Source organism: Patagioenas fasciata, chromosome 1 (genome assembly GCF_037038585.1).
Source record: "Patagioenas fasciata isolate bPatFas1 chromosome 1, bPatFas1.hap1, whole genome shotgun sequence".
Classification (NCBI taxonomy): Eukaryota; Metazoa; Chordata; class Aves; order Columbiformes; family Columbidae; genus Patagioenas; species Patagioenas fasciata.
This window is the reverse complement of record NC_092520.1, coordinates 74,098,162-74,124,201: the sequence shown is the minus strand read 5'-3', so window position 1 is coordinate 74,124,201 and position 26,040 is coordinate 74,098,162. Positions and strand designations below refer to the sequence as shown.

Genomic DNA, 26,040 nt, shown 5'->3' with positions numbered 1-26,040 from the left:
TACACTGAACAACCTAAAGTAAAAATGAAGCAAATAAGGAAATAGAGAAAGGAAAGAAAGGCTTTATCCTTGAACTATTAATTTCAAGAGAAGTTGAAGGTACTCTCTCCCCTGGTCCCCAAGGTAACTGAGGTCAAATCCAGCATGTTATCACAGAAACTTAACAGCATCTCTGTAAATAAGTGAAATCTTGGGAAACAGTAAAAGTAGTATTAAGGGCTTGGGTGTTCTTAGGTGTTAACAATCAACTACAATTAAGTGTGTTTTCCACTAGTGTTGCATGACACACTGAAGCCAGTATGAATCAGTTAAAGACCAGCACAGCATAGCTGTGTGTAGCTGTGCCAGTTTACATCAGCTCAATAAAATGGTGTCATTCACACCATGAAGTGAGACCAAAGGACATGAACCTGCCTTAACCCATGTCTCTAGGCATTTTTGCACCTTTTCTCTTTCTTTTTTTTTTTTTCTCCTTTTTTTAATACTAGTGCACATTCATGGAAAATATAAGTGGTTCTAATTTTGATACAATAGTGAAGTAAACATCCTGACGCCTTTAAAACCACAAATTAACAGCCACGCCTGTATGATGTTTGCAGAAAAGACTATAACAACATACATGAGGACCTGGCAGAGTAATTGGTTGGAAAGTGAAGAGAAATTTTATTTCACTGGAGAACTTCCAGAAAGCAAACAAACAAGGGAAAGGTGGAAAGGAGGCAGAAACAATGGGGTTAAAAAACAATAACTCTGAAACGCCAGAGCTGTTACTGACAGCAGTGGGGAATGCACTTCTCACAGGACTGATTTTTACCCAGACAGTGGCCTTTTAATGGGAGGAAAGAGAATGCCAAGTCTGGAGAGTTCCAGGGTGCTGGGACACGCGAAGGAAAGAGTTAAGGCTGGAGTCACCCTCTCCGAAGTGCTCTGTGATGCTGTGCAGTGTTTCAGCCCCCAGAGCCTTCCTCCTCCTCCTCCCTCTCAGTGTCGGAGTGGGGAGGAGGCGGGTTCTGCTGAGCTGTTAAATCCTGACTGAAGTTTCCCCCATTCCCAGTGGCCACCGTTGTCTGAGGCTGGTTCAGATCAGGGCTGGGGCTACCCTGACATTTCTGGGACCACGGCCAGCCAAGAAGGGGAAGAGAAGAAAAGACGAGTCTTTTACAATTTGCTTTTGTTGAAGTGTGGAGAAAGAGGAAAGGGGAGCGTCCTGCTCTTTTCAGCATCACATTCCTGTGTTTCTCTTCAGCCTGGAAAATATATTAATGCTAGTCCTTTCCTCTCTGGAAACAAAGGAGCTAAACGGGACTGAGGAAGCAAGAAGTGAGAAGGAGGCTTGGGAAGTCTAAAAGAGGGAGACTCGGAGCAGCTGGGATTTCCCTTTTCTTAAATGAAGTCCCTGCCTGTGTGGGTAACTGGTGGAGCAAAAAGCCAGACCTGCAGGTAAATGGAGAAGCAGAAATCCCAAAGGAAATTTCCGCTAACCTCATCCTGCTTGTCAAGAAGGTGAAGAAGAAAGTTAAAAGATACACGGGGAGACAGACAGGCTCTGGAACCTGCTGGGCTGTGTAAGGATAAATCACTGGGCAGCAGCAAAACTGTATGGCATTGGTCTCCTTTTAAAGGAAAAAGACGTGAAACCTTGACGCTGGAAGGGGAACTTCCCTAAGAGTGTAAGTCTCCAGTCAAATTCTTGGCTTTCTGCTCTATGTACTGAACCCTTTCTCTGTGCTTGTTTGCATGTGTGTATGTGAGAGCATGAAAGAGAGACAGAGAGAGGAGGATGCAGATCAGTGTGTTTTGGATAGACAGAGTCATGTTACAGACGAATGATCTCATTTTTGCATAAAATGGTCCACTTTGTGCTTTTCCAAAAATAACTGTAAACTGTACAAAGCCACCAGGGCAGGACTGAGGTGTAATCAGCACTTTTAAATCACAAAAGCTAGTCAGCCTGCGGTCTGCCTTTTTTTAATCCCTTGTGCAAGATATCCTCGTACTGTTAACATCTAACTTTTTCTCTTTCTACTCCTCCCTGCAAGTGGATTGCACAATGAACTGGAGGCCAGCTCTCAGCTTAGCCCTGCTGTGGGCAGCGTGGCTAGTGTGCGGCTCAGAGAAGACAGGGAGGCTAGCAGAAAGAGGGAGCCATGGAGTTCGGAAAGTGCCCCTGGCTTACAGGGCTCCAAGCAGCTTCCCGAGAAGGTCTGGAGCATCCCTGAGGAATTTGAGCCCGAATTCCCAGCACCCCGTCACCAAGAGGGATTCTTCAGCATCTCCAAAGGCACCTGCCAATCTCCTGCAAGGGGAAGCGCGTTCCCAGGCCAGGGGCATGGGAACCAGAATGAGACAGGTACAGAGACTCACAGCTGCAGCCAAATACTCCAAGTCCGAGATGATTAAGGACGAAGGGATACCCTCTGCCTCACAGTCACGAGTGGTACGTTTCCCTTCGGGCACAAGTTCTCCCAATGTCCTGGCCAGCTTTGCTGGGAAAAATCGGGTGTGGGTCATTTCTGCCCCACATGCCTCTGAGGGCTACTACCGGCTCATGATGAGCCTGCTGAAAAATGATGTTTACTGCGAACTGGCTGAGAGGCACATCCAGCAGATTGTGCTGTTCCATGAAGAAGGGGAAGAAGGGGGAAAAGTCAGAAGGATAACCAACGAAGGAAAAATCCTGGAGCAGCCACTAGATCCTGCCCTCATACCTAAACTCATGAGCTTTCTGAAACTGGAGAAGGGGAAATTTGGCATGGTGTTGTTGAAGAAAACTCTGCAGGTGGAGGAAAGGTATCCTTATCCAGTCAGGCTAGAGGCCATGTATGAAGTTATTGACCAAAGCCCCATCAGAAAAATTGAGAAGATGAGGCAGAAGGGCTTTATCCAGACTTGCAAAGCAGCTGGAGTGGAGGGACAAGTCATTGAGGAAGGCAATAATGGGGCCAGCACCCAGCCTACCCTTGGTGGTGGACAAGTCCAAGTGTCAGCAAGGAAGGAGGAGCCAAGGAGGAGCAATAATCAGCCAACAAGGACCAAAACAGTGAGGAAACCAATGACAACCACGGTGGCCACTCCTCTGCCTACAGTAAGGACCACTACCCTCCCTCCCACCACTACAACTACCCATGGCACCACCCGCGCAGTGACAACAGCAAGCCGGTCTACGACAACGACACCCCTCCCTACCACACAGAGAACCTGGACCACAAAATCACACTCCACCACAGAGTATCACAGGTTGCCAGCAGCCCCTGATGCCACCTCACCACGAGTCACAGCTTCTGAAGATTTCTACTCTCCTGCATGGAAGGCAAACCGCAGGGACCGGCAGCGCAGCCACCCAGAGAAACACCTGGTGGCCACACGGAAACCAAGCAAAGCTGCTCGCTATGACAGTTTCACAGAAGTCCCAACAGCTGCCTCAGTGCACTATACAAAGTCAAATGTGGGTAGATTTAAAGATAACCGAACAGACAGGAAAGACTATAACCACAGAGACCTGAATGTCACACCAGGGCAACACAAACCAACTAAGACCAAACCGCCAAAAAAGAAGGACCAAGAAAAGATACTGAGCAATGAATATGAAGATAAATATGACCCAAGCAAGCCTGCTAGTTCCCACTTAGAGGAAGAGATTGCAGTAGGAAATATTCCCGCAAAGAAAGGAAAAGAATCGAAGAAACATGAGCGAATGGATAAACCTGAGAAGAAGAAGAAGAAGGACAGGCCTGACAAGCTGCAGAAGAGTGAGAAGCAGACCAAGAAGGACAAAGCTGAGAAAAAGAGCAAGCAGGACAAAGACCGTAGCAAGAAGAACAAGAAGGGGAGTAGGACTGAGAATGAGCATTTCCCCAAGCCCAACAAGAAGCCTTTCATGCAGCCTCCCAGGAAATTGGTGACCGACCTCCTGGAATATTTTGAAGGCAAAAGGCGGCTTATTGTAAGTAACTTGTTCATCTGAATCTTATTACATAAATGAAGTCATATCTCCCTCCTAGTAGGAATATGTGGAACAGAAAGTTTATGGTGCTTTTGTATCATTCTTTTTTGGTACTTTTGTTTAAGAGATAAAATTTCTAGACTCAAATGATCACTTCCAACAGGGGAGGTTTCACAGCCTCATGTTGGAATTCTTACACGCAGTATTAACACCAGGCAGCTAGGAATTAGGCTAAAACCTCTTCCCAGATGCTTCCATGAGCCACCACATAGCCATCAGATTATTTTGTTTCCAGTGGGTATGTACGTGTCAGGATCTATATAGTTACGATAGATAAAATGAAGTTGCAGTATGGATTACACCCATTCATCTCTTTGGGGCACTTGCCAATGTTACCACATTGCAATGCTCAGCATGTCCTGCCAGCTGGCACACCTGTTTTATATTGGTGTCCTAAAACTGGAAGCAAGCTATGCAGCTTGGCAGTAGTAGTGCATGTCTGACTGAGGATATGCACAAAGACGTATGATCAGGTGCCCTGAGGTAGGATTGTTACATTTGCTATTCTTTCTGATGGGAATCTGGCATTCAAATCTTCAAGACATCTTCGGAGATCCCGTGCAAACTTTATTTTGTTTCGTTTTTTTCCCCTGCTGTTTTTATTAAACTATGACACAATGGCAAGTTTTCAAGTCTGAGAAACTCAGCATGGTCTGGAGTTACTTGTCCCAGGGTTTAGTAGTGTTGTATGTTTTTCCAACTACTTATCTAAAAAAACACTTCACCTGGGATAGGAAACAGTTTTAGCTGTAGTACAAATGTTTTTTCTGGCAAATGGCATATACCCTGAAAGGTACACTTTGAAAAACACTTTTAAAAAATATTATTGTAGGAGCCAGTTTCTTGCAATTATTCCACTGCAAGCTGGCCTGTTTCACAGTTATTGTCCAATAGTCAGTGTCACAAACATAGCTTTGACTTCCATGCCCCATATTCCAATACAAACAGCTAAGATGCCAAGCTAAGATTTCAACCATTGGAATTTAATTAATCACTCTGCTGATGATTCACAGACCTGAGTGGAAGCCAACTTTCTTCTCCCCCTCCTCATTCCTTCAGCTGTAGGGGCTGTGCAGAGCTAGTAGACTTGCATTGCCCAACATGATGGAAATGGAAAAAAGACATATAGTTGAAAATTTTTTTGACTGAATCTTGCAAAAAATGTCTATTAGTTAACTAAGAGTTAACAAAATCAAAAGCTCAGAGAAAAAACTCCACAGAAGTTTAGGATCATTGAAACTTGGTCATGTATCTCATTGTTGTGGCTTCCAAAGTATGTGCAGCATCGGGACAAATAAAAACAAATTCGAAAAAAGAGCCAAAAACATTGCTCACAGATGTCAGGCTGCTAACTCATTAAACCGAGGCAGTCCGGGCAACTTAAAGGCTGGTCTGAAATTCGAACCTTCTGATATTAGGCCACCTCTCAGATGGATCTCCAAGACGAGAATTGCGCAATCTCAGATTGTCAGGCCAAAACTCACTGAAGACAAATTATGCCATTCTGCACATTACTTTTCCAGTATCTAATACCATCCTCAATCTGCTTCTTCTGAAGTTTCTCAGAGAACAGGTTTGATGTGGTCATCAGCAAAAGCACTGGCCGAAGTCTCCTATCTCTTTGCCGCGCACCATACATATGAAAAACAAAGAACTTTTCAAGCTTCTATAAATTGACACGTGCTTATTTGCATCCCTTCTTATCAAACTGTTCAGCTCCCTTAGGGTCAGTCCTTCCAGCTGAATGAACTTTGTCATTCACAAGCCTTCAAACTCCCTTTCTAAAGTATCAGCCCACGCTGCTGTAAAAGTGGCTCTACCTGAGTTATTCCCCATTGCTTTGCTGTACTTTTGTCTTTCAGCCGCTTTAACAGACTGGCTCCCAAAGGTAGCATTTCAGTCCTCTCCTAAAAGTCTTTTGAGAGAGATGTGGTTTTTTAAGTCCTACACATCACTAAGGACTTCAGGTTGCAGATTCCAGTTTGAATTTCAAACATCCAGAATTTTGAAGGCTATTCTGGGTTGTCTAATTAATGACAAATATAGGACCCAGCTGCAGAAACTGAAGAAATGTCCTCTCTATAGTGAGGCTTTTATTGCAGTCTTACTAATGTTGAGAAGTTTTGGCTTAGTGAGTTTGGGTTTTTTGTTTACTTCTCTGTGGTGATGAATTGCAGACTGATGGTTTATATGCAACACTCCATTTATACTCACATCCACACGTATGCACATGCATATACACACACGTGCATATGAATGCAGATACATACAGCATACATACTGCCTGGGTTAAAACAGTCCTAGCACAAAGCTTTGATTTGAAGTTTGCTTTGTCTGTAAAATGTTCCCTGCTTTGTTCTACAAGGCTTTATGAAGCAGATCAAATTCAGGCTTGACTGTGTGTTCCTGCTTACGGCCTCTGAAACTCGGAGGACAATACAAACCAATGGTCTGGTTTTGATCTCAGTCCTCAAATCCTTTTCATGATCCTTTTTTCATTTGAAGAATTTCTATGCAATTTAAAAGCATGTTACATGTTATGGCCCAGGAATTAAATCCTCTGTGTCTGACTCTCATTCACCTTCATGTCCCAATGCTGTAGTCATGCCAGGGGGCCTTTGTATAAATGAGAGTCAGATCTCATAAGCCTAGAAATGCCTCTTACATTTCAGTACATTGATGAACTGGATTTATAAGGTGTATATAATAAAAAATTAGCCTCTGGGCCCTACAAGCTTAAGTAGGCAGCTAGAAGATGATGGTGCCTGTTACAGAGTAAAGCATAAGTTTGCAGTTGAAGGATTCTGGTGATTATTTATGACCATAAACCATAAGCTTTGGATCCAGATTCCAACTCCCTTTGTGTTTGGGGGATTGGTAGCAGGTACTTGATTGCAGTTCACTGCTGCCAGTTAAAATGATCGTATTGCTAGGGCAGTGGCATTCCTCTCCATCTTCTGCTGGAAACTACTGCAGCGGACTACTGCGTGGTGTTACACACAAGCCTTCCCTGGTATATTTGCATCTCAGCCACTGATGAAAGGTCTAAGTTTTGTGCTTTAAACTTTTTAAAACTTAAACCTTTTCAATTGTTAAGAGGTTTTGAAATAATTACTATAAACTGTAGATACTTTTTTACTTTTGTTATTGTAATTGTTATTCCTCCTGTTCTTCTCCCATAGCCGCACCTTCTGAGCAAATCTAAGTCCCATAAGACATCTAAGCGGCTTAGAAGCCTCTTGACAGTCAAAACAGCCCCTGGGAGCCCTGCCTGGACCATAAGATGAGGCCAGAGCAGTTGCCATGTTCCCAGTGCTCTCACTGTGAGTGAGGAGAGGGAATCCTAGATTTATGGCATCACTGGAGGCCAAGAGGTAGACCTGGTGAGACTGGCAAGGCAAGGGATAACAGGAGAGTACATGGTTTGCTGTAAAATCCAGTGAAAACTCTTCTAGCAGCACCGCAGAGAGGCAGTGAAGAAGCTGGTGCCACCAGCTGGCCATGCTTCCTAAGGTTTTCTTGGGGCTGTTTGAACACCTTCAGGTCAGGCCTGGGCCTCAAGGTACACTCCAAACACAAATAAATAAAATAAGGCTACAGAGCTGTCAGCAGCTCTATGGAAAAGCCCAGTTTGCAGATAGTGACTAGTTCTCCTTCAGTAAAATACTCATCTGCTTAATTCCTTATACTAAACAAGCTCTTTTGTCTCTGCCACCAACCAGCTGATCACAACCCCTAAGGCGGACAACACCATGTATGTACAGCAGCGGGACGAATATCTGGAAAGCTTCTGCAAGATGGCAACAAGGAAGATCTCAGTCATCACAATTTTTGGCACCATGAACAACAGCAGCATGAAAATTGACCACTTCCAGCTAGGTTCTTTGGTTTTTTTTTTTAAATAATTTCTTTCCATCTCATGGGCACAATACAGAGAGCAAAGGGAGAAATTTCCCAGATTCGGTCAAGATCTAAGCAAGATCATTTATTGTGATCCAGTTGCACTTTCAAACCCATTCATCCCCCTTCCATGCCAACTACATCCCTGTTGTATTTATATAAGTGTCCCTGGTATTTTTCATGTTTACACTTCCAGTCCTGTAACTTTGTAGGAATTCTTAAGCCAGTAAAACAGTGACAGAATGAAAAGGCAGAAGAATGTGATGAGGTCATGGGACAGGAAGAGGAAATTAGGCTGAACTCTACCAATATCTTGAATAACAACCTCACTGTCTAACCAAACAGCTGCCCTAACACAATGCCCTGTTTGCCCTTGGTTTTTGCAGGACATCAGCCATGGGTGGCTAGATACTGGCTAGTATGATCCAAACACTGCTTAAGGAAACTGGCTGTTGTCATGAAGGAGAGGAGACTGGGGGGTAGGAAATGTTGATGGGAACTGTTTGAGATTATATTGAAAACTTGGCCCAAGTTAATCCTGTTTTGAAGTTCAACATCATTATCTCCCTGCTCTATCATATAACATTTTCTCATGTCTTCGCATTCCTCACAAGGTCATGGAAAAAGCTTCATCTTTCAGGCGCATACACTGGCTAAACCCAGGGCAGATAGAGCGTGCTAGTTAGACACCTTCCTGCAAGTTCCTTTCCTTCCCAGGATCAGCTTTCCTAGGTTTAAGAGCTGATTTTGGTATGTTCACAAAGTGAGTATTCTTCTCCACAGGTCCAGGCACGTTTTTCCATCTGTACTGGTAGACAGATACTAATTTAGAAGATTTCAATCATAGCCTCTAGGTATGGACAACATTACAAATTTGCAGCAGCATACCTGATATCAAAAGGTTTACTATTTGAAGTACTGTTGCCTCTCTTTATCTATAAAGCAAGATACCCATCAATGTGACTGCTTATCGCTGGCTATTGTAAAGAAGTCCATTTCACTGAGGCCAGAGTTTTTGGAAGTGCTATAAATCAGAAAAGTAGCTCATTCAGCCATATTCAGTACCACCTTCTTTACATACAGAGTTCCCATATAAACAGGTGACAATGGGCATCTATCTCTCTTAGCTTTGAAAAAACTCATGTCAGTGTTCAGGTCCTGGGAAGCACTCACCAAAGCCAGTGACAACCTTTCCTTTTTTAACAGTAGGGTTTGGACAAAGACTTCATGTCTCAGTCCAGCAAAGCACTTAAGCTTAGGTGTCTCTAGGATCATGTAAATAATCTCATTGCTGTCTGCGTCTAAAGGTTAACACCAGTGTAAATGCTTCACTGGACAAAGGCAAAGAAATAGTATAAAAGCTGCTAGTTTTGCTTATAAGTTCACTGCATCTTTCCTCTGGAAGTTTGCCTGGTTTTACCAGATCTTGGGAAGAGATGTGTGATGGAACAGAAAGCTCAGGACCACACCAGCTCCAGGGTATTTCAGGTCTGGTGTACAACAGGTCAGAAGATCACAAATTTACATCTGGCTTCCAGCCCAGCCTCTCGTACTCTCAGAGAGAGAAGACAAAGTGAAGGACCAGGAGCCTTGTGTCCCTGAATGACAGTGAGTCACAAATCCTGCCAGACTGTCCATTTGTGCACCTTCTTGACATATCTGGAGCAGTACAGGATTTTCCACATCAGGCAAAGGTTACTCAAGGTTACTTTTTGTGTACCTAGACCTATCTGCCTGTCAGTGGACTGTTTAGGATTATATTTAGCTTCAGTCTGGCTAATAAACAGACATTCACTCTGACATAGACCATATTCTTTCAGCCTGTTCCAAACTTAACCTACACTCAAACTTTCCCCAAACCACACATATACAACAGCTTAATTCTCACAGGAGGAATTACATTCTCGAAGAAAAGCAGGAGACTTAGAAGGGTGTGAGTGAAACCTTTAATGAAGTTCATCTTATATTTTTGCTTAAAACACCAGATCCTGAGCTTTTAAAAGTTTCAGTAATACAAATGTCTTCCTATTCTAAGTCACCTTCTCCTCTAGCCTTCCTGCTTGCATGGCCTCTTCATGGCTCAATCTCTGTCAGCACCAGAGGCAGCAAAAGCTCCTAAGAAACATTTATGCTGTAGCAAGAAGCCTTAGCACACAGCATGATGAGGTCTACCTGTAGTGCAGCATCTTGGGACTGAGATAAGAGTGACAACAACAGAAAGGTCCACAGTAAAGACTTCACTTGAATTTTCAAACGCATTTAGGAGTAGTGAATGAAAGAGAGCTCAATAACACTGTTTGGCCAAGATCAGCTCATAGTGAAACCAAGGAGTGTTTCCCAGTTTCCCACTGGAATGACAGAAAAGCTGAGTGTCACTGCACAAGTCTTCTCTTCACCCCAAGTTAGCCACGTGGTCTCTTTTCCCCAACTCATGGCAACAGGTCTTCAGTCAACTAAACACCAACCCCAGGCTACCTGCCTTTCAATCAAAGCCAGTACCTAATCTATTAGGCCACAGTACTGCTACAACAAACTCCTGGGCTTTTTGCAACCTCATTTGCATTGTTTGTAAAGAGTAACCCAGCTTCCCAGTCTGTCTAGCTGCTAAAGATGTATAGAGAAAAGTTTCCACACTCTTTCAGTGACGTTTCTAGAAAGAGCAGAGAGGGAGGATTTTGCAGGTGGCAGTAGGCAGCCTCAACCCCTGCTCTTCATGCTGATCACAGATGTCCTTTATCAGGTGGAGGCCAGAGACAAGTAGTGAATTGGAAAGGGGCAATTAGATTAACTTGTTGGTTTTTTTTTTTCTCCCAAGAAATCAATTCCAAGTTCAAAAGGCAGGGCAGCCTTTGTGGCATTATATTTTCCCCCCTGAAATGTTTTTCTATATCACTCTTGTCATTTAATTTTCTTCTTTACATTGTAAGTTTTGAAAGAAAATCTACTAAGAGGTAAACACTGAAGTGCTGTCTTCATGTTGATATCTCTAGTCTTTAAAGTGGAACAGTGCCGTGGGTCAGTTGGTCTAAGGTATTGCACCACACAGCTATTTTCCATCGCATTTCACATTAGCACCTTTTGCATCATTCTGTCTCCATACAGACCAATGAGATAGTCTGTGCTTTTGTAAGGAATTGTTTGCAGGCATAAGCATGAATTTTTGGTCTATGTTTTAATGGTCATGCATGCCATTAGAAACATGCAAATCTCACTTATGAAGCATACGTATGTTTACAAAGTGATTAATCAATGAGCTCATCCAGCAACCCATCCAATGAGGAATTTATAACATTGCCTATAATTTTTTACAAAACTTTCAATGCAGGTACATATAACCATGTAAGACCATATAAATCACGTCTATAACTTGATTAGTATCACCAAATTTTAACATTTGCTGGGGCTTTTTTGTTTGTTTTTGTTTTCTGTCTTCAGGGGTCTTTTCCTTCCCAAGCATTTCTGAATGTTTTCTCAGGGTAAAGCAGTAAGCAGGTACAAAATCAAAATTAAGTTTTTTCCTGTCAGTGTGATAGAATGGGAAGTGAACATCAGCAAGCAGGTGGAGGAAGAGGGCCACAGCAGGGTATATGGAGAGAGCTGAAGAGCTACCACTGCAATATTCAAGACACTTTAAACAGTTTCTGGTTTCTTGTAGTCACTAAACCTCACATGTAATTTTTTAAGACTATAAAGGTTAAGCCTAGTGTCCTGGCCAACCTCAAGCTGTTCTAGCTATGTTTTACTGACCCAAATTCACTAAGCTGTTTCATTTGGATATGATGCTTTCCAGTTTCTGTTGTAAATTGTTGAACAGTTCCTATTTTCTATTTCAGAAGCTGGTGAAATTATTAGTACATATATATACATGCACAAGCATATTGAAAAAATCTGAAAGATCTTTCCAGGAAAGAGCAGGCAACCAATATTTTTAAAAAGCAAGTAGAAATGTTGAATATTGAAGTGCATACCCCTAAGATAGACTAATTTTCAAAAAATATTGGGACTGAAAATTGGACAGTTAAAAGCCATAGTACCATACTGATATTTTTTAATATTTTGCCTATGCAGCAGGAAGACAGCTTCTGGGAAATTAATTTCCCCCATTCTTTCAGTGTGAAATTAGAGTGCCACACGATTCCATGACTACTTTTATTTCTCCTTTGTCTCACATTAAGATAATGAAAAGCCCATGAAAGTGATAGAGGATGAAGATCTTGTGGACCAGCAGCTCATCAGTGAGTTGAGGAAAGAGTATGGGATGACCTACAATGACTTCTTCATGGTGCTCACAGACACTGACATGAAAGTCAAGGTGAGGGTTTTGACTCTTTGAAAGGAAAGGCATATGAAAAACATAAAAAATTGGAAAAATTTTGGGAAATTACACTACAGGCTTGCATGTGAGGTATGTAAGAAACGGATGCAGGGCTTGATCATTGCTGGAGGATAAGAAAAAGGACAGTAAGAGAAATTTTCAAGAATTAGGTAGCTAACTTCACTTTCTGCAGTTAGAGGATTTCAGGAATTGTGGGTTTCTGCTGACACCATAGGAACAGGACTCCCACACTGGCAGGGGGTTTAGTGTAGTACCTGACATTCTAAAACACAGAGTTTGGCTGCTCAATGAGACGACAGCACATTGCATATGCACAATGGTTTAGTTGAATGGCCTTACAAAATAAAATAATGACAATTTTTGCCTTCAATGGCCTGGCCTCATCATATGGGGCAAATACTGAAAAGATGCCACTTCAAAAGAGCAGTCTGATTGCAAAAAAACCCAATATTTTTAGATGGTTTCTAATCTGGTTTAGGCCTTGTTGCTTGTGTGTAAATAGGAATACTTGAATTTCTAGATATCCTACAGTGTTGTGACCTATGAAGAAAGACTGCTAATATGTGCATCCTTTTATCCATCTGTTCTTTTTTCTTAACAGCAATACTACGAAGTACCCATAGCAATGAAGTCCGTGTTTGATTTGATTGACACCTTCCAGTCACGAATTAAAGACATGGAAAGACAGAAAAAAGAGGGCATTGTCTGCAAAGAAGATAAGAAGCAATCCCTTGAGAGCTTCTTATCCAGGTATTACCTTCTGTTCTTATCTGCTTCTAGTTCTAATAATTATTGTCTTGTTGGAAAAACAAGCTATCCTACTATTTCTGTGATTTTTTAATATAGATTTATCAGTATTTACAGTGTTAAGCAAATACAGAGATGTAGCCATAGCTGAATGCAGTCTTCTACAGAGCACTGCCAGTCAAAATGCATGTTGTGTTTCCTGACTGACCGCACATTCTTTGGAGACCAACTTTCTGTACCTCAGTTCCCCCATCATGACATGGAGATAATAACAGTGATTTGCATTAGAAGACTGAACAAGGATTAATTCACAGATGTTTTGAATGTATGAAGCACAGTGCTTATGTGTTTCAATCATCAACCATCACAATCTCATTAATCCCATTCTAATCCCTTCCATGTAGCTCAAATCGGTAATTAATTCTCTGTAACTTCATTCTTATCCTGCTTGAGAGAACAGTTGGTCTTTGCCAGTATTAGTCATGCATATTCTTAAAGGTCTTGCAGATGTCTCCTGCAAAATGTTTGAGAGACCTTCTGCAGAAAGACAGTTTTGTTTATGCAATCTCCATATGCCCTTTTACTGCTCTACCTGTGAGACCTGCATTCCAGGCAATAAATACATCTGGACTGTGGGGATCCAGATTCATAGAAGAGCTGTGCAGCTCTAGCCCTCTCTCTTACAGGATCATTCACACGAAATTTGGGCTACCCCATCACTCTAGGCCTTTACCTGTTACTACTGTGTCCTTCTCACCTACTACCAAAATCCGTGGAAATACACCGTTAAAGCCAGATGGCTATAAAAATAACAGAGCATGATGGATTATGACTTGAGGAGGAAAGGAGCAACAGGTAAATGAATAGGTTGTTGGTTCATAAACATTTTAAAATTTGATGGCCACTTCAACAGAAAGAGAACCTTTAACCAGATCCACCCCACCCACCTCATCACCTCCTGTTTAGGTCTTAGTGATTCATTCTCAAGACCACCAAGCAGAACCACAGTTTGGAAACAGCTGACCAACACAAGAAAGAGCTTGTGTGTTGGAAAGAGACAGGACCCAAATCCTTCCTTGCTTCCAAACAGCCCTAGTAATAAACACACATTAGAAAAACACGCAGGAAAAACGCAGACTGTTGCATCTATAAACAGAACTGCTGCTGCCCAGAATGCATTAGTTGTTTGTGAAACAGGCATTAGGCTTAAAATATTGGGTGGACTTCACTAGCCACATTAACTGGTCAGATTCCCAACTAGATTCATTCCAGCTTTGTCTAAGATTATCTTCCCAGCTGAACAAGAGTCCTGGCATCATCTCCCTGGTGTTGCTCATTGGGGAGGTCAGTTATAACAATGCAAACATTGTTCTTAACAAGCCTGGCTGGTGTGAAAGGAGACCATGAGAGCCAGAGCTCGCTTGAGTAAGGCTTAAACGCCACATATATCAGGAGGAGATCTTTGAGTTTGGTAGTGGGGAGTCCCCCCTGTAACACTAAGACACCGGCTGTGCTGCTCTCTGGGCTCACAAACAAGAATGAGTTGCAAAATAGGTAGAAGAGGAAGAAAGGATACATAAAGGGATGGATCTGGCAGATTTGTCAGGACAGAAGCCTACGGCTTCTGATGTCAGAAATAAGGGCATAGATCTGTACAATAGTGTTGTTGAACTAATAGCTGTGAAGGACCAACTGAATTACCTTCTCAGTAAGATACAGCCCCAGATAAGCACACCAAGTATAGGTATTGCCTACGGCAGGGGAATAAACAGCTTGAGTGGCCTTCAGCCCTTTTGACCTCTGTGCATCTCCAAAGCAGCTACTCAAAAAAAATAGAAAGGAATTAAGAGTATCTTGAATCAGCTCACAGATAAGATTCCATCCTGATTTATGCCCTAGACAAAATATGAACCAATGTTTCCATTCTCAGTCACTGCTTGTAGGTAGCCAGGTTCTTTTGCTATACAAAATATCTCAAAGATTTTTTTTCCTCCATTTTCAGAATAACAACATTAAATTTACCCCTTTTTTCATGTCACATATGTGATCCTCAATGCTTCTCATTCCTATTCACTTAGCTGTATACACACACCCATGTCTCTTTGCTGTTCCTCCTGGGCAAGATTAAAACTAGGGAGCTTTGCATTTCAAGGATTTCATTTTTTAATTATAAAAATACAGACAGCATCAGTCAGTCAATGAGACAAAGAGATGAGTATCCCCTGCTCTTTCAGCAACTTATTCTATGATTTTGATCAACTCTTACTGTATTTTCTTCTTCTCTCAAGTGGAACAGTATTGATCCATTGCATTAGCCTTTATTTTGAGATCTTCACGTGGTGCTGGAGAAAGGCAGGCTATTATTATAACAGAGTAACATCTGCATCCATTTAAAAGATCATTTCCTGCTATAAAAATATCCCTGCAGCTTTGCAAATTCCTATAAATCTGATTTATTCAGGTTTAGTGGAGTACCTTTATTCAAAAAAGAGGTTGTTTGGAGAGTATTAAAAAAACCCTATAGTTTGAATTTTTAAAGGTTTCAAGTGTACTTATGGCATTGCCTTTCCTTGAGAGGACAACAGAAGGTGTTCCTTGTGTGAGTTTGGTTAGATGTAGAACTTCATATTAAAGAAATATCCAAGATTTATCTTATTGGCCCATGCATGCCTTATATAGCCACAGGCTCACAGAACCACATGCAGACAAACAAGCTCAGATTTAAAGCCATGTTAAAGTATTTCGAGTGAGTCTGGTATAGAATAAAAAGCGGTCAGTGAGTATTTGCACAGAAGTATGAGTTATGTCTGAAATGAAGATACACCCTAATTCTCAGACAGCCCTTGGACTGCAAAATAACTGTGCAGTTCCAGCAGTGGTGAATGACGTAAAAGCTAAATGCCTAGTGAGGAATTCTACAGGAATCTTTCTCTAGAATATACACTTCTCAGCATTGTTGTAACTACTGAAGGGGGCTTTGAGCAAAGATTGTAAGCTCTGTAGTGTTTGTTTGGCAAAGCAGCGAAACTGCAGATGTTTCTTTGAGAGTTTTGGAATTATAAAATTCAAAACAGGCTTTATCCTCTCTCAGTGATGGATGGAACTGGGACGATCTCCCATCCAGCTGTGACTTAGAAGCTGTGAGAGGTATTACATACCTCAGCCTACAGAGAACAAAAACGTTGAGAGGACTGGGTCACGTGTAGTGACCATGCCCCATCGCACTCTCCTCTCTTTCCAGATTCCGATGGAGAAGGCGGCTGGTGGTGATCTCTGCTCCCAGTGATGAGGACTGGGCTTATTCCCAGCAGCTTGCTGCTCTCAGTGGACAAGCCTGCAATTTTGGTGAGTCAAAAGAAATTACACTCTTGCTCCCCAAAACCACATCCTTCCTGGTGATGTGATGGATTCCTTTGCTCAAGTCTGAATGTAGACAGTCTGAGGAGTCTGACAACTGAAAAGTTTGCCATAGCTACTCGAAATCCTAATGGAAAAGATTGTGCTAAGCAGGTAGTACAGGATACTCCGGCAGCTAAGACACATAAACAAAGTGTTCCCTGGAATCATCTGCATGAGGCAGAAAAGGTTAGCACTCCGAAGCTTCTCTTTAGGCTTGTACTTCCTAAGATCAACAGTATTTTCTTCTTCTTACTGCACAGATTAATGACGTAAGTACAATGCATTGGGAAGGGCGCATCCTCTAATACCCATCTCACTACTGGGCCAGTTATCAGGGAGATGCATGGACATAAGCTTTTTTCTTTTCCTTCCTGCTTCATTGTGAAAACCTGTTAAAATGTTAATGGAAGCCCCTTCAATCCAAGAAGGACCCTCCCAGCCCCCTAACTGATATTTAAGGTCCAGCTACATAGTCAGTGGAGAGAGATAGGCTCCTCCAGGAGGTACTTAAGAGCAAGACCCATAAACACTCTCCTCTCTTTCCACTATGAAGCCCAGAGAGACTTACTCCTTAGTTTAGATTCCTCACAATGCAAATACCATACAGGGCCAGACCTGACTCCTACAACAGAATGAAACAGGTCCCATTGAAAAGCCACTATTTCAATACATTTCAATCATGTCTGAAGGGAGATCTGCACAGCATCACTGTTTATTCATAATCACCTGGCTTTCATTCAGAGCATCAGCATCATCAGGGGGCCTGGACTAGGTGATCATCAGCATCATCTCATTTGGTAACTACCAAAGTAAACTGTGACATGTAAAACACTTTCTGAAGAACTGAATGCACCCGAAACAGTTCATTCTCTCCACCTTTTGTAAAGGACAGCTTGACTGAGATCCAGTGAGTTCCTGAAGCATTTGTTCTCAATGGGTACTTTAAGTAAGTGACAAGTTTCCAAGCATCTCACCTTGAAGTTGTAAAAACAGTTACATCAAAGATTTTGTAGATCATACAGACTCACGTTACATGAACAGTTTCTACAGCCCTTAAGGTCTTTCTTGGAAGCAGAGGCAACAGTTCAGGTGTCCCAGAACAGATGAAAGACATGAATCCTTGTCATGAGCTACTCCCCACAGTCATTTGGATGTTAACTGTGATAGGTTATATTGCCTCCAAATACTTTGTCACTGTGTGTATGACAAGAGCTTTCCTAGTGAATAAAACAGTGCAGAAACATTCTGAATTTGAGGAATGGCCTCTGCAATTTGCTGGTGTGTCTGATGCTTGTACCCCTGTGCGACAGAACCACACCAAGCACTTCTGTCCTTGGGACACTAGCAATAGCTTTTATGCAACTGTTACCACATTTACTTGACACTCTAGCTTATCCCCACGTTTGGAAAAGGTGATGTGGCTGGGAGAGACTCCGCAGATATCAGTATTTTTCCCTCCTAGAAAGCTGGCTAACACTGGCCCCTAATTTAGCATGCATAGATCTGGCTGATGAAACTCAAATTTGCCCAAGAATGAACAGAAAGATCCGGTCTGACCCGAACCCTCCTTCATTTCCTCCACAGGTCTGCGCCATATAACTATCCTCAAATTGCTAGGACTTGGGGAAGATATTGGAGGTGTCTTGGAGCTGTATCCAATTAATGGTAAGTGACTGTTTCTAGTTTCTTCAGTACTACTGATAAAGGGCATAGTGCTGTTTCTTTGCTGCAATTTCTTCAGAGGGATGGGTATGACTGTGTTTTTTCTCTTTTGTTTTGTTAAAGAAAAGCAAACAAAAAGCTTTCTTGGTGTTCCTGTGCTAAACATTATATAGCTTCGGCAGGACAGAAAAGCCCAAATATAATATGGAAGTCATCTCACATATTTATTTTCCACCTAAAAAATACAGTCCCAGGTACACTCCCTTGCCTGCCTTGCTGCCAAAGGCAAAGGGATGTCTGTGCCTTTTACATGCTGAAGAGTTTGCACAGCTAATAGAACACAGGCTACACAGATTCATCTTCATAAAATTGTTTGGGCTGGAAAAGACCTTTCAAAGATCATCTAGGTTGCTCAAAGCCCCGTTCAACCTGGCCTTGAGTACTTCCAGTGATGGGACATCCACAACTTCTCTGCACAGCCTGTTCTCATGTCACAGCACCCTCATCCTAAAACTCCTCTTCCTTATATCTAATCTGAATCTGTCCTCTTTCAGCCTAAAAACATTACCTCTTGTTCTGTCTATATAAGCTCTGGTAAAAAGTCTTTCTTCATCTTTCTTATAAGCCACTGTTACATATTCTACTTGCATCCCAAAAGGATATTTCAGGCAGCTATTCTTAGATCTCACAGGGCACATTTCAAATGCTACAGGTTCCTCTACAACCTAATCCAAACAACTGCTTTCATCAGTGGAGGAACAAAGACAGGGAGGAGCTTTTTTAGCCCAACACTGTTTCTACTGCTCTGTACATGAAAGCATCCTAGTCCTTCTACCGTATTTTAACAGAAGTCCATGCCTAGGAAAGAATAAGAACAGAGAAAGCAGATGTCATACTTCTTTAATCAACACTCCTGCAGCCTCTGCTTACTTTTCACTGAAGGACTTTGCGACCTTGGTTATAGTTCCTATTTGTTAAGATCAACAGATCTCTTTTCAGTTTACTTGTGTAATCTCCCTTTGAATTCACATTAACTTCTAGCATGTGTTCTCCTGTGAGAACCTCTACAGATTCACAAGGTACCTTTTATTTGCCCTGAACGTGGCCCCTATAGCTTTGTTTGATACCCCTTACCTCTTGTGTGGGGGAAAAGGTGAATATTTAATCCCTATCCATCCCCACAGTGACATTCACAATCCTGTAGACCTCTCCTCAAGCCATTTATTTTACAGACTGCAGTCTTTACTTACGTGGTCATTTCTCATACAGAGCTTTTTCCAAACCTATGATCAACCTTGTCTTTCTGACTTTTTTCCTTTTTTTCTACCACATTATTTTTTCAAGTGAGAGAACCAGAATTGCATGCAGTGCTCAAGATGCACACAAACAATAGGTTTATGTAGTGGCATAACAATACTCTGTTTTGGTTTTTTTTTTATTTTCCTCATGGTTTATAACATTTGGTTTGGCTTTTGGCATTAGTGAGCACTGAACTAGCCTTTCATGAAACTCTTTTGTAGCCCTAAGATCTTACCACCGAGTGGTATTGGTCAGACTTCATAATTTCTTATGTGGAGTTAGCAAAATTTTCACCATGCGTACCATTTTATTTCAACTGAATAGAATTTCTTCCATCATTTTATTAACGAGTCACACAGTCTTACAAGGGTGTTCTGCAGTGTTCCACAATCATCCCCTGCCCTTACTACTCTGAGTATCTCCACACCGTCAGCACACTTCCTTATCTCTGCGCTTATACCTTATGTGCATCATCTACAAATATGCTGAACAGCATAACAGTCCCAGCACAACCAACTGCAGAACTTCACTGGTGATCTCCCTCCACTCTAGGAACTGATCATTCACTCTCACCCTGTTTCTGCCTTTCAACCAAGCTATCAAAGTTTCTATTGAAGCCTTCTAGAAACCCACACAGTCTCTATCAGCCAGACCACACTTAGCCACCTGCTTGCTGACCTACTTCAGAGAACCTCAACACATTTTTAGGCAGGATGCAACTTTGTAGGACTCCTGTTGCCAAGCCCACTATGTGTTATGTATGTGTGCACATATATACATACACATGGGTGTTCACTGATGTCTTACAGTTCCTACTTGTTTAACCAGCACAGACTTCACACTTACAAGCCCGGAGTTCACTAGATTTGCACTAGAAGATATATGTGGACATGACATCTACCACATCCCATATCTCACATATCTTGACAGTTCAAGAGTGAGGCTTTATCGTGCCATTAATGACTCAGCAAATTCATCCTCCAGTTCTTCACACTTTCATGCTTCAATTCTTGTGATTTCTTTCACTGTGACAGTTTTTCACATACGTGAACCAGTGACCCAAGCTGCATAGAAGCTAAAGATGTGCATGTGTGCTGAGTGACAAAAAGGTGTGCCACGCTCTAGTAGCTTCAGCCTAGAGAGTAAAGACAAGTTTACTAACCCTATCAAAAGTGTTAAAAATACATCTGTAAGTTCACAGTGGAGTAATTAAATTTTGGAATGAGGAAATCCTGAGTTTCATAGAATCATAGAGTTCTATGATTCTCGTACATATGAGTTTGTACATGACAAGAATCTTACATTGCCAATTATCAGGCTGTATCCTGTCTCACATTGCTAACTTGCTTATCTACAAATTATCATTGTCATCTAACCAAAATATCAATGCTGGTTTTATGTGATCACTTTCTAGGAAGCTCTACTGTAGACCGAGAAGAGATTCCACCTAATTTAGTGAAAGACATCCGAAATTATTTCCAAATTAGCCCAGAATATTTCTCCATGCTTCTAGTTGGGAAAGATGGAAACGTCAAATCCTGGTATCCTTCTCCAATGTGGTCTATGGCGATTGTGTATGATCTGATTGATTCCATGCAGCTTCGGCGACAGGAAATGACAATTCAGCAATCGCTCGGCATGCAATGCCCAGATGATGAGTATGGTGGGTATGGTTACCATAGCTATCACCAGGGATACCAGGAAGGTTACCAAGACGACTACCGTCACCACGGAAGTTACCATCATGGCTATCCGTACTGAAAAGAGCAACTCAGCCTCCAGCTGCTCCATGTCTGTCTTCCAATAGCTATGCAAGCAATCAGTGGCCAGTTGCAGAAAGTCTTCCTAGGCCACCTAGATATCCGTGCTTCCGTCTTCCACTGTTCAATCACAGGACTTTGGTCATTTGCCTTCTTAAAAACACAGAAGCCTTTACAGTGAAGTAATCCAAACGAGTAGCATTGAAGCTTTAAACAATAAAGACTCCTTTATATTTTTAAGCCTTTATTAAAAAAAGGCATCAACAGGTACTGTTTGTATTAAACCCAAACAAAACCAGCCAACAGTCCCAGTCCATGGACACTACTGTAGGGCAGGACACAAACTGTAAAAAAAATATTGCAATGCTCTTTTTAGTATTTCTTTCTAAGGAGAAAAAAGTGTATTTATTGAAAAGTGGGAATTTTGCATTGTGCTCATGAAGACAAGCAAAGAATCACACTTCAGGACTTTCCCAGGAAAGGAAAATTTAAGAAAGAAAGTATGAGACGGGCTCTTTAATAATAACAGCAATAGTAAAATCCTTTTGAAGTACTTTGTCTAAAAAGACAGCATCCCTTCTACAGTGCATTAACACTGTAATTAGCTGACTTTATCAATGAAAATAAGAATTGATGGTTATAGCAGCATTTGTTCCAATACAATACAATGTAAAGTTCTTAATTAGAAAGCTTGCTGTATGGTCATTTGTTCTTTTAATTGAGGTCCCAGCTCTCTTAGGTCTTGCCCACCTGACATTTAAAACCAAGTTAATGAGAGCTAAGTGAAAACACCAACCCTAGTTAGCATTGTCTGAAATACAGAAAACTGAAAAGCATTATTTTCATTAGAAAGTAAAGGAACAAATTCTCATTCACTTCTATTTTAAATGAGTTGTAACTGGCTCTCTATAATGTTTTTAATTAAGCTCTATTTTTGCCACATTTGCTGAAATGGTGTTCTGCCTTTTCATGGGTGTCTTTGGGCATTGGATCTGCTGCACCACCCTACTCCCACTGAAATCATGGCAGGAGCTGCATGCATAGCCATGCTTTCAACATCACTTGAGTCATTTCTAAACATTAAAGACCCAGCAGAAAAATTTAGGAACATCCTGGAGGTATCAAGCCTTCAGAGTGGCACAGTAGTCACTTCTGATGTTGAAGGCATGCCTGACTAGTCAGATTTATTTTTATCATTTGTGATATGGGTGCACATGCCATGTATAGATACATGCAACAGGGCACTCTCACTAGGTTTTGTCATCTCAGCAGTAGCACAGGAATAGGGAGAAGTTACAGCTCTAAGCTGGCCAGAGTATGCACCACAGCTTGAGTTTTAGCATTTTCCTATTTTTTTTTTCCCAGACAAAACCAGAACTGGGTAAAGCAGCAAGTTCACTCAAAACCAGATGATTTCTTTAGAAAATTAGTCACAAGAGGTCAGACCTTGCTTGCCCTTCTGAATGTCAGTAAGGCAGAGAGATGTGGGGAGGTCACACGGCCTGGCCACTTCTTCCTTAGCATTACAAACTTGGTCACCCTCTGGGGCAGGCTGCCCTCCGTAACACAAAGTCTAGTGAGCACAGGGTAGAGCTCTCGACTTACCTTTCTCTGGTGACCGGAGCTAAGGTAGGCACTTGACAGAGCAACAGAACCATTTGGAGAGGACTGCTGCCTGCAGAGCGCTTCCAACAGCTCATTAACCACAGTACTTCCACAGCTGAAAGCAGTGCAGAGAAATTAAACCAACCAAAGAGGAGTTTAAAAAAAAAAAAAAAAAAAGAATCACAGAACTGAAAGGTTTCTAGAAGGTAATAGGAGGTCACATAGCTCAGTTTTAGATAACAAGTGTTTATTGCATCAGTGTGTTAAGGTCAGCTACCTAACTTTCTTTGCCTCAAGCAAAAGCAGAGGAAAGTGTACCAGATGTCTAACAGTTACCTTCTACACACAAAAAGAGAAACACCTTTGGGGTGTTTTTTTTCCAGGTGTTCATTTCATTTCAAATTTTCTGTAACCTTGCTTTCCATGTAAAGTTTTTAAATGAAACCCTTTTTAACTCCCATTACAAATCATAGAAACTAAATGTCCTGTGCTGAGCAGGAGGAGACGGTTAACTTACAAAAGAGAGTGCAACACCTGATCCAAATTATTTTCTTTTTTCCCTTTCCAGAATTCAAAGTTATGCAAATCCAGCCTAGGCATTCTGTGGGAGCTGCATTAAAAAGACAACTCCAAACAAATTGCCCATTTATAAGGGAGGCTGGGATGAGCTCTTAACTAAAACTACACACTGAAGTATTCATCGAATTTGAGGAAGACTCACTATTATTCTACATTCTGGTGCAGATTCCTGCCTTCATTAGAAACTAGCTCAAAATTACCAGAAACTTTTAGCAATGATTTAAAAACCTGATTTTGCAACCTATCTCCTCCTATGGAAAATTAAAAGAAAAGTCTGAAGGAACACCAAGCCAAAAAATCCTTTCAACAATAACACATAGTTATTTTGAAGACTATAAGCATTTGGAGCTACAATACTCCAAACAGACTTCACTTTTTAAAACACAAATCAAATCCAAAGCACTTGGATCTGTCCCTGCAGTATCATTCTGAGGACACACTGAGATTAAGGTCCTATTTCTACAGCCTTAGTGGGAAGATTCCACATGATAAAAAAACCCTTTTTGTTATACTTATTTATGGGATTTGATTCAGCTCCAAGATGGCTGTTTTCATCCACAGGCTGTCTTTCAAATACCAATGGCTCAGTTGCTAGACTGACAAAGTGGATGAAACGAACTAAATAAATATTGCTTTAATTGGCTGGTTCTAAACAAGAGAAACACGAGCACATCTCTCTTCCTGAGAGGTTTTGTGAACTATTAATATTTCCTTAAACCAGGAGGAAGGAACATAACATCCTCAGCAGCAATTAAGTTCAAACATTTGTGAATCTGGGCTCTAAATCAGAACTCTCTGCCCAGTGTATTCATTAAAAACTACGTGCCAAACTAACACTGCTCTCCAAAAATCTCCTCATAAATTTCCCAATTGTCATTTGAGGACAAAAATAGTAAGCTTTCCAACACTGAGTAGGTCAACAAGCATACAGTGGAAATACTTAATCAAGTGGGATTCACATGATATATATGAAAAATGTAACTATAGAATAGCTCCCTCTTGCTAACCTGGGCTGCTCTCCAGCTGACAATTGTTTACAGTACTTCCTCTAACAAATGTCACGTACAGACTCAATTCAACTATCTGTAGATAGTGCAGCTGCACAGAATTGCAGCTTATACTTTCAGGTTACTTTACAGGCATTTTAATGCCAAGTTGGTGCAAATCGTTACATTTTTAGAGAGCAACTAACATTCCTGTTGCTACAAAGGGGATATACAGTTCTCCATTATTAAAATAAACCTGCCTGGTCAATCCAACAGTATCTCTCTGAGAATTTGAACCTGAAGACCATGAAGATTTCTACATGTTAGACAGGACCAACTCTACAGTGCAAGTAAATCTTTGGATCAACAAGTATATACTTGATTGTGCAATCTAAGACTTTGGCAAAGAAGTATGATACCATTGGTGAGATTTATAGAGGGAAAGATCATTAAGCAGGACAAGAGTTGAAAGCAGGAACTAAGTGCACTTTACAGAATCTTCAGTCATTTCCCTATCTCATTCCTCTTAAGGCAGATATTTTGGGCTGTAAGGTCAAACATATAGTTTTTAAGACATCCGTATTTCGTTTGATGCTCTGTCGTTACAGGTATGAGGCTGATTTCTATGTTCTGATTCAGTGCAAGACAAAGCTCTCTGGAAAAGTTAATGTAAAAAGCTACTGCTCATGTAAATGCAAAACAAGCTAAAGTTAACAGTACTTTCACTCTTCTTGGAAATACTTGGTAAAGTTGGTAGCTATGATTGAAAAAGACAATGAACTCAAGCAGGTATATATTGCAAAGTTGTACGTAACAGAAAAAAATGAAAATGTCTTATTGCAACTAAGTCTCTAACAGTTTGAGCTTTTTTTTTTTTTTTTTCTGGGGCGGGGAAGATGTTGAAGTTTCTTTTCCCAAAACAGGATATCATAAACCAATGAAAACCATATTTCTGGAATTTACATTGAAATATGCTTTCAGGTGTACATATGCAAACAACTGTACAGATGCAAACAATCGGGATTCCTTAGCTTTAAATGGCCTATGAGCACAATGAGATCAGCTGTAAAAAATTTTTCAAGCACAACAGTAATTCCATTTTGTACACGTATTCTTATACATGCTAGAAAAAGCTAATGCTCCTGGAAAAAAAAAAAAAGTAAGAAATGAGAATAATAATTTTAGATTCATAGTTTTTATCTTGACAGTCATTGGCCACAACATAGAAACAGGATGCCCCTCTTGATGTATCAGTGACAAGATGTATGTTAATATAGCAATGAGCCCTCAATACAGTATGCATAAGTTAGCTGTTACACACAGAGCCTGGGAATAGGATGGCAGAGGAGAACAAAGACAGGACTGTCTTCAGTCCACAGAGAAATGCATTGCTGATTACCATACACTGTGGTATGAAGCTCCGACACTGAACTCACTGCTTATCTTCTTAAGAATTCTTTTGACAGTATCTTTCGACTATGAAAGATGCATTTTTGAAGGAAGGAAATTATAAACCAACATCTTTTCTGCTGTACTGAGAGAGGAGGCTTTAGGAACATACGAAGAATTTCTTCTCTGCATCCCTATTCCCGTCTCTCATTTAAAATTCTCTGAATTATTTGGAACCTATTTTTCATCTCACTCAAAATACAATCCAGCAGATGTCTTAACAGTGACTCTGAGATCACTATGCTTGGCATGCTGCAGAATGATTTCTCTCTCTACAAAATGAATGCAAGACCTTATCAGTCTGACAGGGTGGAG

The 26,040-nt window shown here is 41.2% G+C and overlaps 2 protein-coding genes across 2 annotated transcripts in view; one reads left to right on the top strand and one right to left on the bottom strand.

Annotated features, from left to right (window-relative positions):
* Nucleotides 1-26,040, bottom strand: part of ATP1B1 (ATPase Na+/K+ transporting subunit beta 1) — a 408,664-nt gene that overhangs the window by 148,835 nt on the left and 233,789 nt on the right. The gene's annotated exons all lie outside the window — the stretch shown is intronic.
* CCDC80 (coiled-coil domain containing 80) lies at nucleotides 994-25,119 on the top strand. The gene is made up of 8 exons (XM_065829272.2): nucleotides 994-1,670; nucleotides 2,040-3,943; nucleotides 7,726-7,882; nucleotides 12,079-12,215; nucleotides 12,841-12,989; nucleotides 16,228-16,331; nucleotides 17,970-18,050; nucleotides 20,761-25,119. Exons 2-8 carry the CDS (start codon nucleotides 2,051-2,053, stop codon nucleotides 21,105-21,107), a joined length of 2,868 nt encoding a protein of 955 aa, XP_065685344.2. The 5' UTR covers nucleotides 994-1,670; nucleotides 2,040-2,050; the 3' UTR covers nucleotides 21,108-25,119.

Bases quoted from the DNA above. Each gene is read 5' to 3' on its own strand.
- CCDC80 (XM_065829272.2), top strand. From the start codon at position 2,051: ATGAACTGGAGGCCAGCTCTCAGCTTAGCCCTGCTGTGGGCAGCGTGG. The intron at 7,883-12,078 runs GTTCTTTGGTTT...TCTCACATTAAG, and splicing joins AATTGACCACTTCCAGCTAG to ATAATGAAAAGCCCATGAAA. The intron at 12,990-16,227 runs GTATTACCTTCT...CTCTCTTTCCAG, and splicing joins CTTGAGAGCTTCTTATCCAG to ATTCCGATGGAGAAGGCGGC.